This window comes from Pteropus vampyrus, unplaced genomic scaffold (genome assembly GCF_000151845.1).
Source record: "Pteropus vampyrus isolate Shadow unplaced genomic scaffold, Pvam_2.0 Scaffold202, whole genome shotgun sequence".
Lineage (NCBI taxonomy): Eukaryota > Metazoa > Chordata > Mammalia > Chiroptera > Pteropodidae > Pteropus > Pteropus vampyrus.
The window spans coordinates 1,023,630-1,039,718 of NW_011888983.1; the positions used below are offsets into that span (position 1 = coordinate 1,023,630).

General features: G+C 46.7%; 1 protein-coding gene across 1 annotated transcript; it reads right to left on the reverse strand.

Moving 5' to 3' along the window:
• Window positions 1–15,174: 15,174 nt before the first annotated feature.
• On the reverse strand, window positions 15,175–15,822 carry NEUROG3 (neurogenin 3). The gene has a single exon (XM_011372159.1). It carries the CDS (start codon window positions 15,820–15,822, stop codon window positions 15,175–15,177), a length of 648 nt encoding a protein of 215 aa, XP_011370461.1.
• Between the last annotated feature and the right edge of the window lie 267 nt (window positions 15,823–16,089).

The window sequence follows — 16,089 nt, forward strand, 5'->3', positions numbered from 1 at the left end:
TCATAACTTACATCTGCAAAGACCCTTTTTCCAAATAAGGTCACAAATAAGGTCCAAATCAGGTTCCCGGTGGATATATCTTTTTTTGTTTGTTTGTTTTTTTGTTTGTTTTTTTGTTTTTGGAGTGGGATGGCTATTCAACCTACTACAGAGAGTTTCTTATCTAAAATAGTTACAATTTTTAAAAAGTACTGCTTTCATATTTAACCAAATAAACCAGTTTCTCGTAAATGTTTTTATATGGAAAAGTTCATTTCACGGGCAGGTCAGGTGCTGGAGTCTGAATCTGCTTTGAATGCTCAGAGTGCCCACCACAGTTCAGGGCACATGGGAGAAGCCTATCCAATCCCGGGCGACAGAATGGAACAATTTCCTTTCTATGCCTTCTTTAAACCCCACGTGGTACAAAAAGAAACTGGAGAAGAAAGAGGAAAGGTCATTACCTTTGAGTGGAGAGGTAGGAGTTCAAACCCCTCTCTGCTCCTTGCTCACTAATATCTTAGCCACTGAGCACCTGTACCACACCCTTGCCTTGCCAAGCTTTCAGCACAAACGTTCGCTGTCAAAGCCACGCCTGCCATCCCACCGAAGGCATTTTAGAAAATTGAAGTATCACTGTTTTCATTAATCAAAGCTTTTAAATGATAACATTTTTCTCTAATTAAAAAATTTAAACGAGCTCAGTGCAAAAAAACTAAATTTAGAAATGTGACAAAATCCTGCACTCACACTGTCTAGTCAATAAATCAGCGGATGTCTTTCCAGAGTTTTTCCTAAGCATAAATGTGCATATATCTTTTGTGTAAGTAATTTCATATTGTACTTCTAAGAGAATATTTATCCTTTTGTATTCAGGATTTCTAGATATTTCGTAGTGGAGTGGTTTGCAAGTTGCCTCAGCTGCCATCTTGCTTAAAATCAATTTTTTCCCCTGAGCAACACATTGTGAACATTTTCCCATGTCAACAAGCATTATTTTACAACACAATATTCAATGGGATATATTAGTTCCATTGATTATATATATTAATCTAATATATATATATTAGAGGTCAAGTTTTAAAAATTAAATTTATTGGGATAACATTGGTTAATGAGATTATAATTCAACATCTCTGTATTCTGTTGTGTGCTTATCACCTGCAGTCTAGTCTCCTTTCCATCATGTATTTCATCCTCTTTACCCCCTTTGTCCTCCCCCCACCCCCTTCCCCTCTGATAACCACTGTTCTGTTGTCTGTATCTATGAGTTTGTTATTTGTTTTGTTGTTTATTTGTTACTTTTTGTTTTATATTCTACATATGAGTGAAATCATACATGTCCTTTTCTGTCTGACGTATTTCACTTAGCATGATACTCTCCAGGTTCACCCATGTTGTCACGAATGGCAATATTTCATCTTTTTATAGCTGAGTAGTATTCCATTATGTGTATGGGTGTGTGAGTGTATCACATCTTCTTTATCCAATCATCCATCAATGAACAATTAGGTTGCTTCCATGGCTATTGTAAATAATACTGCAATGAATAGAAGGGTACATATATCCTTACGAATAAGTTTTTTCATATTTTGGGTAAACACCCAGAAGAGGCATTGCTGAATCATATGGTAGTTCTATTTTTAAAATTTTGAGGCACCTTTATGCTGTTTTCCATAGAGACTGCACTAATTTACATTCTCGCCAACAGTGTATGAGTGTTCCCTTTTCTCCACATGCTCTCTAACACTTGTTATTCTTGTCTTTTTGATAATAGTCATTCTAACAGGTGTGACATGATCTCTCATTGTAGTTTTGATTTATTTGCATTTCCCTAATAACTAGTGACGTTGAACATCTTTCCGCATGTCTGTTGGCTATCTGTATGTCTTCCTTGGAAAAGTATCTCTTCAGGTACTCTGCCCATTTTAAAATTTTTGTTGTTGTTGTTGTTGAGTTGTGCAAGTTCTTTATATATTTTGAATATTAGTCCCTTATTGGAGGTATCGTTTGCAAATATCTTCTCCTATTTGGTTGGTTAGCTTTTTGTTTTGTCGATGGTTTCTAAAATGGATCATTTTAAAAAATAATTGAAGTAATATATGAACATGCTAAAAATTTTTAAAGTGCAGAAAGACAATAATGATGTCAATGGCAATAGCTAACATTTACTGATGGTCTCATGCAATCTCCTACCTTTATATATCATTCTCTTGTATATAATGTTTACTTATTGTATACTGTAGATCCTATGTTTAATTATTGTAACTATCCTATGAGAGAAGCACTATAATTATTCCTATTTCACAAATGACATTGAGACTTAAAGAGGTTGCCTAAGGTCACCAAGCTGGTAGGTGACAGATCTATGCTCTAACCCAGGGAGCCTGACTCCTATGCTGTGCTCTTGATCACTATAATCTACTAAAGAAGTAAGCAGCTCTCTCACCCCCATGGAAAGCTCTGCAGAGGAGACACCTGAACTGTAGCCTAAAAGATTAGGCTATGAAGTGTGGGCTGGAAAGGACAGAGAGGTGACAGGAAGGCTCCAGGCAGGGACCTCTGTGTGTCTGGGGCAACAGTGCAGTCAAGAGCTGATGGAGAGAGTAGGGAGGGAGAGGCCAAAGCAGGTTCCACAGACATTGCAGAGACAGAATCCACAGGCCAAGGTGAGGACAGCACCCGGGTTTCCAGCTTGGACAGATGGGTGGCTAGTGGTGCCATCTGCAGATCAGGAGGGAGGTGTGGGCTGGGTCATAGGGGAGAGACCACACTGCACTGGGGATGTACTTTTGAATCTGACCTGTCCCATCTTGTGACTGTCTTGTGACTGTCTCTCTTTTCTCATCACTTACACAGGGCCTGGCACACAGGTAACTCCCTCCAGTTTCATGTTGCTCCAGATGAGATGCCCATTGCCCCCTTGTGGGGTCTGAGGATTCCCATCTATTTGCCCTGTTCCTGAAGAAGTATGGGAACACCTCTCTTCTTCCCTCCCCCCTCCCACCACCGGCGTTGATTGTTCTTAGAAGGGGAAGTGGCTGGGAAGACGTCTGACTGCTGCTAAACACGCACCTCTTTCTTACCTATCCAACCCTCTCCTCTGGGCCCGGGGAACACTCTGGGCCTGGCAACAGAGCCACTGGACGAGAAGGTGACTGATAAGGGGTCTAAAGAGTAGGGGGCAGCCTGGCCCCCACATTCCTTCAGTTTCATTCCATTGAAAACACCACTGTACTTGGATGGGAGACCACCTAGGAAGATCAGGTGCTGTAGGCATAAAAACAAACAAACAAACAAAAAACCAAAACAACAACAAAAAACACCACCACTACCACTGAACACCTACCATGTATCAAGGGACATGGCAGTGTACATGGCCCTTGCTTTCAAGCAATGACCTAGGCCCAGGTAGCTAAGAGTCATAAAAGGGGAATAAATTCAGTACTGTTTTGTGTGTGGAGCAGGGTGTGGGGAGTGTAGGCTGAGAAGCTGGGTCACTCACCTTTGGACCCTGCTCTGCCACTAACTCTGAATGACCTTGAACCAGTCTTTTCCCCTCTCTGGGCTTCAGTTTCCATGGCTGTAAAGCCAAGGGTCAGGACTCAGGGCTCCCCAAGGCCATTTCTAGCCAGGGCATGAGCAATTCTGTTCCCTTACAGCCAAAGGTCAGGACTCAGGGCTCCCCGAGGCCGTTTCTAGCCAGGGCATGAGCAATTCTGTTCCCGGATCCTGAGTCCTTTTTAGCTGCTGCTGGCTTTTTGCTCTTACTTTTAAAAAGCAATGAGTGAGAAGAAGCTGGGGAGGGGGTGGGGTGTATGAGGACTGTAAAGAAATTCCCAGACTGGTCTGTTGCTTTTTTTGTGTGCACAGAGGAACTGGGAACTGCTGGGGGAGGGTGGAGGGGAAGGACAGGGATAGAGTGAGGAGGGGAAGAGGAGGGTGCCTGAAGGAGACAGAAGAATGAAATAAAGGCAAATCCAACAAAAGGAAGTGAAAAGTGAATGACAAGTTTGAGGCTGCAGGCCCAAGGCTGGCCAGGCCTTTAGGGCGAAGAATGGAGACAAACGAGCTGGATTTTCATGCTTGGTGGACGGTGAATGAAGAGCATCTTTTAAAACCCTATCAGGAACTCTTTGGATTGTCATTAGATCTGGAGAGGGGAAAAAGACAGAGGGGGGAGACTGCTGAATTTGGCTCCCTGGTTGTGAAAAGATCCTGATTCTCTGCTGGCGGCTGGGGGCTCCGGGCCCTCTCCCTGCCTGAGCCAGGCACGCCTGGGCCCCTCAAAGGTTTCGGTAAATTATTTATTATTTTGAGGGCCCTTGAAATTCAGTGGTGGGCTCCCCTTGCTTTCCGTGGGTGACACCACACTGGAGCAAGGAGATGGAGGGAGGGTTGGGATTGGCACCAACAGTTTTCTGGCTCGTTGTAGGGTGACCAACCATCTGGGTTTGCCTGGGACTGAGGACTTACAGTGCTAAAAGTGGAGAGTCCTGAACAAACCAGAATGGTTGGTCATCAGACTTTAGGATGGGGCTGGTAGGGAGGGCAGGGAAGGGAACTGACTTACCCAAGGTCAGTCTTGCCGTGGAGTCAGGGCCGGTTTGGTTTTGGTGTTGGCCTTGGTCCTGGCCTCCAGCCAGCTGCCTGGCTCACTTGCTTAGGCTGGGAGAGAGTAGAATCCCAGATGGGAGGTTTGTTTGTTTGTATATTTTTGTAAAAGACGACTGGAAGATTTGAATATGACTGGATATTAGATCATGTTACAGAATTATTAATTTCATTAGATATAAAAAAGGCTTGGTTGTTGTGTTTTTAAAAATGTACTGTCATTTAGAAATGGGCACTGAAGTATTTACAAGTGAGATGACAGATATCTGGGATGTCTTTAAAAATATTCTGCACAAAAATCTAAAAGTGTGTGTGGAGGGTTGGGGTGGATGGGATTGGGGATAATAGAGGAAACAAGGTTGGCCATGAATTTGATGATTGTGGAAACATTATTCTAGCCTCTCTACTTTGTGTGTGTTTGAAAGTGTCCAAAACCAAAACTTAGAAAAAGGAAAAGAAGAGCACATTCGTGGGGTAATGTAGCAGTGATTAAGAGTACTGGCTCTAGGTTAAGAGTGCCTGGGTTCAGACCAGCTCCGCCTGTTAATGGGTAATTTGTAAACATGTTCGTAATTGCTCTCACCCTCAGTGTTATCATTTGTAAAATGGGAACAAATATTCTGATCTCATAGGTTGACAGTAAGCATTAGGACTGTTCATAGACATAATAAACACTTGCTGAGATTTAGGGGGAGAATATGCCCTTTTAACCCAGGAGAACCCTTCGGAGATTTAATCCTGGGTGTGCGGGTGATTTCCTGGAATACACCTGTCCTGGAGGGTTCAGCTATCGGGACTCAGACTTCACTACACAAGGAACCAAGATGAGCTCCCTCCCTTTCCTTGCCCTCAGCCTTCATGAGGGCCCCTGCCTGCCCCTCTCTTCTCAATCTTATATGTTTGGCATAGCTTAGTTTTCTCCCCACCTCCTCCAGGAGGTCTCAGTACTATATTTGTGCCTTCACATCTTCATTTGACCAATTTTCCTCTGGTCTCTGTTAGTTAACCACAAACTAACTACAAGAGGGCAGGTTTTAATCTCCTTCTGGGGTCTCCCTCACAGGCTGAGTACAAAGAGGAATGAAAATATGCTAGTTCACATGAGGACAAAGAGGAATGAAAATATGCTAGCACACACACTCAGACACACACACATACAGAAGCATGTGCACATGCATGCGCACACTACACACGCTAACTTCAGGCAGGTATATCAGCACCTGAGCAGGGATGTAAGCAGCAGAGGCTGAGGGTCATCAGCACCTGGAGACAGGCTCACTGTTGAGGTCTGTGTTCTTAGACTTCAGTGCCAGGTGGAGAGTAGTGACAAGGCACTTACCTCCAAGCCACGAGATTGCACTAAGAGACCTGGATGCCGGAGGCCAAGAGCTGACCTCCTGCCAGATCGCGGATGCTGCTGGTGGTGCAGTGGTAACTGCAGTGGAAACAATGAAAGCCTCCATTTATTCTGCGCCTGGCACAGGTGCTGATCAGGTACCTGCCTTGTGCTATTTCATTTCATCCTAACAATTACTCTATGAGAGAGGTGTCATTGTATCCTTTTATAGTTAGGAAACTGAGATTCAGAGACATTAAGTCACTGGCTAAAGGTCACACAGCTGGGAAGGGGCAGAACTTGGATTTGAACCTGGAGTGAGCACCTTCAGAGTCAATGCTTTTGGCTGCTATATACTATTATGCAATTTATGCTGAGCGAAAAAGGATGCAGGGGAATTATTTATGGTTGAAATTGTATAATGTCTGGATTTGCTTCAAAATAATCCATGGAGGTGGTTCAGAAGGAAGTGGGCACGTGGGGAAATAGAATTAGCTCTGAGGTGATAATTGTTGAATCTGGGTGATGAATACCTGAAAATTCATTATGCTCTTCTATTTTATAAAATTTCTATAAAAGTTTTACTTGTTCTGGGTTCTACCTTGGTTATATCATCACTGGGCGATTTTGAACATGTTGCTGATCCTCTATATGCCTCGGTTTCTTTGCTAAGCCTTGCCCCATCTGTTTCCAACTCATTATAGGATTGCAATACTGCTCAATCTATGCCCTGGGAATAAAGAATGTGACAGTTCCTGGATCTTTCAAGGCACAAGTCTTCCTATTTCTAAGGACAGCCACGGACCCTTCTAACTAAAGATCATTTCTTGTCTCCCACTCTCCAGAAAGAAAAAGTCTGTCAGAGCTGCCTGTGTGTTTGGTCTGTGTCTGAACTCCTGGAATAGAAAATATAAGTGTGTGTGGTGGGGGGATGTGCAGTGCCCTGCTCACTCCACCTGTGTGGGTCGACTCTGCTTTTCCAAGTCGCCACCTGTTCATTCCTTGTTCAAAAGGAGTCGTGGGGCCCCAGGCAGAAGGGTGGAGCCCAGACCCTGGGGGAGGCAAATGAGGCTCTGGGCCTCCCAAACACTGGGGATGATAAATGGGGTCCGAGTCTTTCAGGCTTCATTATAGAGTCGCCATGGGTTTGCCCAAACCATGGCAACCGATTCAAGCAATGATTAACCTAATAAAGCAGAGGCAAAGGGGAAAAAGATGCATTCAAGACCCCAAGTCAGGCCCTGGTTCTCTAGAGGCAGTAAATTTCCCTTCAGTGGGTACAGTGTCCAGGCCCCAGACATTCTAAATCTCTGCCTCCAGGAGTGGGGGTAGGGAGGCCTGTGAAACAGTAAATGGGTGTCAAAGATCAGCTGGGGTGGCTCAAATGCTCACTTAGTGGTCCCCACTCCTGGACCCTTCTTGGAAGTCAACCCAGCTCTGGGGAACAGGGATATATCTGCTTTAACTCCAGGAGTTAAATCACTTGGGCTTTCTTATTTTGAACCCTGGTTTAGATGACCCTGGGGATGTATTTGTGTGTGTGCATGCATGCACATGTGTATCTGTCTGTCTCTGGGGTATACAAAGCTGTCATCAAAGATTCTGCTGCCGCTGATATGATGGGCAGTCTCTCAGATGGCCCCCATCAATCCATGCCTACTGGTATTTATGCCCTTGGCTATGGGTTGGATTTAGTAATTTCTTTCTAGAGAATACAATATGGCAAAGGTGATAGAATGTCACTTTTAAAATTAGATTCCAACAAGCCTGTGGCTTCTGTCTTGGGTATCCTCCCACTTTTGTTCGCTTGCACTGAAGAAACCCAGCTGCTATGTTGTGAGCTGCCCTATGAAGATGCCCACACCGCAGAGAACTGAGGAAGGCTTCTGGCCCAAAATCACTGAGGAACTCAGGCCCTCAGTCCAATGGCCCTTGAAGAATTGAGTTCTGCCAACAGTCACTTGAATGATCTTGGAGGTGGGTCCACCTCCAGTCAAGCCACCAGGTGAGACCACATACTTGCCTAACACCCTGACTGCTGCCCTGAGACACTTAGAGCCAGAGGCACTCAGCTAAGCCACATCTGGATTCTCGATGTGCAGAAGACTCACATAATGAATGTTTCTTGTTTTAATAATTAAGTTTTTTTGTAATTTGTTATGCATCAATAGATAACTAATACCACAGAGGTTAGGATAGCATAGCCTTAGTTTGTCTCCGTAGTTAATAGGCTTTAAGCTTAGGCAAATCCTGTCACTCTTTCCTGGTTAATGTGAGAAAGTTAGTCCTGGCCCAGGCCTCCTTTGCTCATCATCTGTAGGAATAAGATGTAGAAATAAGATGGAGATGAGGTGGTCACTATAAAGAGTTCTGCTTCAAATTGCTGAAGTTTATGGACATATCTGTCATCTCATTTGAATCCTCTTAAAACCCTATGAGATAGGTGTGGTTTTCTCCATTTTTATAGAGATGGGGAATCCAAGGCTTGGAGAGGCTAAGTAACTTGCCCAAGGTGATAAAATTAGGAAATTCTGGAGTTGAGATAGATGTCAAGCCCCATACTCACCGGCACCTGACTATTAGCATCGTTACTAGTCATCTCAGAAACAATGACACTGTTGTGATGGCCCAGTCTCACTTAGTCAGATGGGGCGTCTTCTAAAATAGACCCATAGACAGCCAAGGACAGGTTATTTTGGTGCCGAGGAGGGTATGAGGAAGGAAGAATAATGTGTCTCTATATAAATTATTCATTCATTCAACAAATATTCATTGGCCTTTATGGGGTAGCCAGTCTGGAAAAGGATAGAAATTTGTTAACAAACAATTGCAATGCCTTTTATTCATTTAGTCATTTTACTCACTCATTAATTTATTCTAAAAACATGTGGCATATGGTTGAGAATGGGCACTCACAGAAGACATTAAGATGGACTAAGTTCCTGCCCTTGAGAGGATCTTATGGACCAAAGAAGGGTGCAGAGGAACAAAACTTCATTACTATACTACCTGGAAAGTGTAAGGACATTCATTTGCACAGGATATTATGGGAGCAGGAGCAAGGATGGAAGAATAGTTCAGAGAAAGCTTCTTTGGAAGAGGGGATGTTCATATTAGAGATTTGGGGAAGGGAAAAGGGAAAGAGGGATTGGCAGAGAGAACAGAGAGAGGAAAAAGCATGGAAGGGGTACCTGAGTGTGTGTAAAAGGAAGACTTCAAGTAGGTCAGTAATTCAGGAGGGTAAACGTCAAGGCAAGCAAGGCGTGTGAAAAAGATGCTGGTGCAGCAGGATTCCAGTCCTAAGCACAAGTGATTCGTGATGATAAAAACAAATGATAGCATGTACAAACCAACTTAGTCCTGACAAAAATCCTGTAGTGGAGACTGCTCATTTCCTATCAGAATCCATTCTTCACTTCTTCCTAGGCACATAGTCCCTCTTCTGGTTAGGTGAGGGCCATTTGACCATGTTCTTTCTTTGGAACATAAGCAGAAGTGAAATGTGCTACTTCTGAGTCTAAGCTTTAAGACTGTGGATGAGGCTCCCCAATTTCCCCTTCCCACTGTCTGGGGCCCATGGCAATGCAACCTCGACCATGTGGACAGCAAAGACCCTGAGTGATGTCATGGAGCAGAGCTACCCACCTACGTGGAATGCTCATCTTAGATTGAATTATTGATGGGGCTGTTACAGTATCCTGGCTTTACTCTAACCTAAACCTGAAATGATAATGTCTTTTTGCCCACTTTACAGATGAAAAAATTGAGAGAAAGATTAAGACATTTGTTCTTAGTCATACCGATAGCGAACCAGCTGGGATTTGAACCCAGATTCATATCACTTCACAGCTCATGTTATACCATCTTCCCCTACTAGAACATGGACTTTGTCCCAGCAATGATTGGAAAACATTTGAAGATTTTAAATTGGAGAGGGACGATGTCACATTTGCATGTTAGACGGAAACTCTGGCTGCAGCATGGAGGGTATAGTGAAGAATGTTGTGATTGGAAGTATGGAGATCAGTTAGGTAGTCTCTCCATGTGGGGAATGAGAGTCTGAATTAGGGCAGTGGTCATAAGGAGGTAAAGGAGAGGTGAACTTTAAGAAATAGTGAGAAGGGCAAATCAGCAGGACTAAAGGGTTAATTGGATTTGGGTAGTGAGAGAGAAGAGTCAAGACGAACCCTAGATTTCTAGTATGGATGCCTAGGTGATGCTACTTAATGTGATCAAGCACAGGAGGCAACATTAGTTTGGGGTTAGGGAAATGGAATTTCATTTTGGACACGTCTTATTTTGGGTGCCCAAAGGACATCTGGACATATAATCCTAGAGCTCAGGTAAGGTATATCTAAACAGGGGAGGGTCGCCAGGAATGGGTGGATGGCCCTTGCCTTTGTGCCAGTTTGTCCTGCACAGGGTTGCATAAGAATTTCAAATTCATATAAAAGCACTTCCTCCTCCTCCACCAGGAAAACAAAACAAAACAAAACAAAACAAAACAAAACAAAACAAACAAACAAAAAACCCTGGGAGAATTAGAAGAATTTGAGGCAAATGAAGGTGCTAATATAATAATTACCATTTATGGTGATTTAACTGCACTAAAAAGAACCACATTTAATTATCCCAATTAAATGGCTACTACTTATTGTCCCAACTTCACAGGTGAGGAAAATGGGCCTTAGAGAGGTAAAGGGGGTTAAATGAAAACCAGAGAGAAAAGGGTCTTGTTGGAGTCATACGGCCAGTCAGGAGCAACAGAGTCCATGCTTTCACCACCCAAGGAAACCTAACAGTCTTCTGGGTCTACATGCCCACAAGGGCCTCGCTAGGGACTCCAGCCTGAAAATGTGGTTAGAGGGAGTTGATAGCTGATTTCACATATTGAGAACATCACGTTCCCAGGCAAATCAATCGCTTTAAACCTACGCAGTCATTTCAGCACCACGGTCAGGGGCACGACGCTGTCTTTCAAGACCTCGGTACCCAACCGGGTTAGCCAGGCAGGCGCCCTCTCCTCTATCTGACTTGGCCCTCTAGTCACAGAAGCCGAGGGGGCAGACAGGAGCCTGGAGCCTCGCCAGGGGCCAAGAGGGCGGGCAGCCCAAGAGCTGGCTTTACAAGAACCTAAGGACCTGACTCAAGCCTAAGCACAAACAACTATAGACTGACTCAGCACAGAGGAAAGAGCTCTAAACTGATAGTTTAGAGCCAGGGTCACAGTCCTAGCTTGCTTCGATAATTCACTGAGTGATTGAGGGCCTTGGGCAAGTTACCTACTTCCAAGACTTTGAGTCTCTGTTTCCACAGGTGTGACCATTCTGCCTTGCTATAAGAAGATACCTATGAAGTGTCCAGCCTCAAGTCTCTCACTGTCTGTTCTTAGGTCTTTGAAGGCATAGCAGACAGGTAAGATTAAGGAGTGTGTCTCCCCACTACTTTTCTTGAACACTGTCTACAAGTATTTTTTAAAGGGAGAAAGGGGAAAAGGAACACAGCAGAGAATATTAATTACATGAATGTAAAAATGTAATTATAATATACCCGGAGCTTATGCTGTGCCATGTTCTTAGCTGAATTTACCCGACACTCACCCTACCCTGTCCCCTGTGCCAGGTCTTGAAGGGACTTTTCAACCACTTCATGTGGCACGGGGTGTGCTGGGGGCGCTGTAACTCCATACACCTCAAGCAGGGCCTTCTCTTAGGTGCCTAGAAATCCAGTGAAAGAGTATTAGGGACTCCTTCCAACTTCTGTGAATTAGCTTAAGCGAGGCTCAGAGACTTGTCTAAGGTCACACAACCGGGCAGAGTGGCGGGTAGGGGAGAGGAGGGGCAGAGTGCGCCTGTGGGGTCGCGTGCGCCCAGGCTCCCTGCCTTTGTGCCAGCTCAGTGGCCTTCTTGGCTCCCAGACATTAGCATTCCAATGGCTCCTAGACGCTTTGTCCTCGGACCACTGCCGGCTTGGGGGTGGGATGAGATGGGGGCAGGGCACCATAAATCTACCTGCTTGTGTGTGCGTATGGGGGTGTGTGGGTGAGATGGGGGTGGTGCAAGATTCATGTGCTGTTTTTCTGGAAGCCAGGCTTGGGCTCAGACAAAGGCAGAAGAAGGGAAAGAATTGTTCCACCCGAGCATCTTTCCTGCCTGCGCTTGGGACCCTGTCCAGGTTTCAGGGAGCTGGGGCACAGACAACCACCTCAGATTGCAGGAGACTCTTCAGCCATACAAGTGTGGACTCAGTGGAGACCTCGAGCAGCATAACTTATTTTAAAAGTGGCTGAACGCAAAATACCCGGGGGTGAAGGTCCTAGTGGTGGTGCTGGGCTAGTTATTTATGCAATCACAGAAAGGTTTCTGAGCCTTTCTTGAGGAAGGGCTCTTTAGAAAGAGGCCTGGAGGAGGTTTCCCACCTCGATGCAAATCCATGCCCATTGATGGAGCACTTCCTAGGCATAGGAGCCCTAAACTTTGCAGTGATTCAACCAAACCCTAAACTTTCCTCTGCTTCCTCCTGAATTGGAGAGAAGATCTGACAGATAGTTCCTGGGTCAAATCCAACCCCAACCCAAGGTGGCAGCCCAGCAGTAGAGCTGGTTAAACTACTTTTTATTTTTTTAATTCGTAGGGCAAAGGACCAGTCTGTGTGCACTGAGTAGCTAATGGCTCCTTAGTAAGCACCCTCAAAAGCAGGAGAGGGACTGGGCAGTGGGCGAGTCCATCTGAAACAGAGCTCCAACTGACATTCTTTCACTTCAGGGGGAAGTTTGCACCAAGGGAGTCTCCCACCTGTTTGAACATTACTTCCCACAGCCTTTCACAGGAAAAGTGATCTTCCTGCTTGAGAAAGTCCTCTACAAACCCTTAGTCTTGGCCCAAATACCACCTTCCCTGGCCAACCTCCCAATTCACCCCCATAACTCATACCTCCACCCAGTCTCACCATAACTCATATCTCCACCCAGCACCAATATTCTTTGGCCTTGAATGATTTTGTCTATATACTTGCTACTGTCCCTGGAGGACAGAGATGGACTTGTGCTTTTTAGGTCAGTCCACAGCCCTCACCCCCAAAGCCCAGCAAGTAGCAGGCACTGGCTTGGTCAGTGAAACTTGGAGCTGCTGACACTTGACCCCAGACAGTGCCCCAGGTGGAAAGGTGGCTGTTGTAGAGGTCACCAATAACCTATTAATCTCCTCTTCCCTGGTTAAAGCCATGAAACGAAACACCTTTGTTCATTTGTTTGCCGGTTTCCTTTTCCGCCCCAAATCCAGTTCTTGATAACTTAGACATACTTCTTCAGAGCTACCTTTAGAGACCCGGAACTAGAGGAGAGAGGAAAAGATTAATTTGAAATGAGGAGGGCATAAGAGAGACAGATGCAAGAGAAGCTAACCCCTGCAAAGCTGCCACCTTTTCTCTCGCTGGAAAGTGACCAACCCACCTGACCACACTGTGCCAGGTCTGGGGGGTTGTTTCCCCAGGTGCACAGGGCCAATCTGGGGTTCAACTCAAAAGGTAAGGTGCCTTTCCTCCAGTTTCCTGTTCCCAAGTGCCAGACGGACTCTGCGAATTCTTAGAGTTCAGATCTGTTTCCCAGAGGTCCTGGGGATCTCGAAGCCTCGTAGTGGAGTTCCAGCAGTGCCCCTGGTACACGTTTCAGTCACCACTGTGTGCCAACCCTACTCTGGAATCATCAAACTCGAGTGGCTGGAGACTTTTAACAAAAGTTTGTAATCAAGGCCGCTGGGTGTCTGGGGATGCCAGAGATTCCAGCTGGATGCTCCACCGTCTCCACATCCCCTCGGCTCATATCCACAAGTCACTGCGCTGCCACCCCAGCACTGAGTGCGTAAAATGCTTGCAGAAGACAAGTGAGGCCTTGAAGCAGTTTGGGAACATTCCTGTGATGTGCAATCAGCTGGCTGTTTCTGAGAACTGATTCTGCGATGGGGTTATTACTCCCTCCTTTCCCCAAATGCAATTAAATTCAGGCTAGTGGCATAGGGGAAAGGGTCAGCAGAGCCAGTGAGTAGCCTTAGTTGGAGGCTTGCCTTTTTTTCTAGACCACTGTCTGGAATGACAAGTTGCTGCCCCATAAGTAAAACAAGGAGTCTGGACCAATGATTTTTAAAAAGCCTTCTAGCTCTTACTTTCCAAGCGTGTATAGCTGACTTGTTTTCCCAATTCAGTCTGTTTGGCCTCCATCCTAGCGCCACAGCCTCTTAGCCTAGGCCAGAAGAGGGGACCCAGAGAGTTTCATCTCTCTCCTGGGACAGATGCACACTCCCCCCCCACACACCCTCCAAACGCACTCAGAGCAGAGGCTGCAGTCCTCCTCTCTGCACGATCCAGTCGCCTTGCTCGGTTTCTGTAAGTTCCTTTTTTATTGGCTCAAAAATCTCATTCACCAGTTCCTAAATAATCTTATGTACAAAATATAGACTTTTCCTGCTATTAAGTCTCATTAATAAATACAACGTGTAAAACAGGGGAGGGGCCATATAATTTATCCTACCAAAATTTACCCCATGCCGCATCATACCATTTACAAACTGATTTTTTTTTTTATAAAGACACGGACTTTCCGGGTCGCAGGGATGGGGAGAGGCTTTCCCCAGTCGGGCTGGAACTTTCACCAGTTCACAGACAGATATTACGACCCTGGAGGGCAATGGCTCCGAAAAGTGCACGAGGAAAAGGCAAATGATCACCTTCGTGGATTAAGGCAGAGTGGAGCGGCCCAAAACCCAGGACTTGATAGGAACGAGAGGAGAAGTTCAGTGGCGTCTTCGGAGAAAAGAAGCTGAGCGAGCGGAGCGAACCCGGGGAGACCAGATATTGGATTAAATCACTCTGGGGGAGGAGTGATAATAGATAGCCGGTCAAGCCCACAGACAGACTTGAATTCGGGGAGGGTGGCTGGAGACGGTGGGCGTCACCAACTGTTTAGTGCTATCATTCTGGTCTTTTTTTTTTTTTTTTTGCATGAGATTTGGGGGTCGCCGCGAAGGGGGCCTAAGACTCACGTGGCCTGCAATGCCCACTTGCGCGGGCGGCAGCAAGGATTACAATTGGCGCCACGCAGAGGACAGGGGATTGAGCCCGGCCGTCTACCCCCAAGGGCGCCTCGGCTTGCTAGAAGTCAGCAAACCAGAGCTGGAGGTGAGGGTCCCCGCTGCTGCCACCTCCCCCTCTCTCTCTTCCAACACCCACCACCCAGCGGCCGACAGGCCTCATCATAGAAAGTCTGAAAAAGCCAGGGTGCCGGGGCGCAGACAAGCAGGGGAGGCAGGCGCCTGCAGCCCGGGTCGCTCCTCCAGCGATGCAGCGGGGCTCAGGCTGCCTGCCTGAGAGACGGGCGAGTAGACGGAGCCCCAGTCTCCCCGGGAGCCGCCGTCCGGGCTGCCCAGCTCCTCGCAGGGCAGTGCGGGCGGCTCCAGCCCATAGAGGCTGTGATCCGCTATGCGCAGCGTCTGCGTCAGCGCCCAGATGTAGTTGTGGGCGAAGCGCAGCGTCTCGATCTTGGTGAGCTTCGCATCATCCGGGAAGGTGGGCAAGACGCCGCGCAGCGCGTCCAGTGCGGAGTTAAGGTTGTGCATCCGATTGCGCTCGCGGTCATTGGCTTTCTTCCGTCGGCTCCGTCGCTGCTTGCTCAGAGCCAACTCACTCTTAGGCCGGCTGCGGCCCCCACGCCGTGCCCTGAGCTTCCTGGCAGCCCCTCGGCAGCCACCCCCTTCCGCCTCGGCGCAGTCGCCCGGCACGCGAGTGGGGCTGGGCAGAGCGGACGCAACGCAGGTCACTTCCTCGTTCGATACGCCGGGAAAGGGCTGCTCCGTCTCGTGGGTTACTTGGACAGCTGGCGCACCCAAGGGGTGAGGTGCCATCCTGCGGCGAGATAAGAGGTACGAGTAAGTGTGGGTCGGTCACCCGGGCGCAGTTCCCCATCCCGGAGCGAGATGGGGGGAAAAATAAGGAAGAGCCACCCCAACTCCCCGCCAGAGGACCCCTTTCCCCTTCAGCACGCCGCTCTGCGACTTCCAGGTTTTACCTTGTTCTCGGGCGCAAAAGGAGGGAGAGAGGTGGGCAGCAGGGAGCAACCACGAACTGAGGTGGCCTTTGCGTCTCCAAGTTCAGCTGAGAAGCAGGCGCTG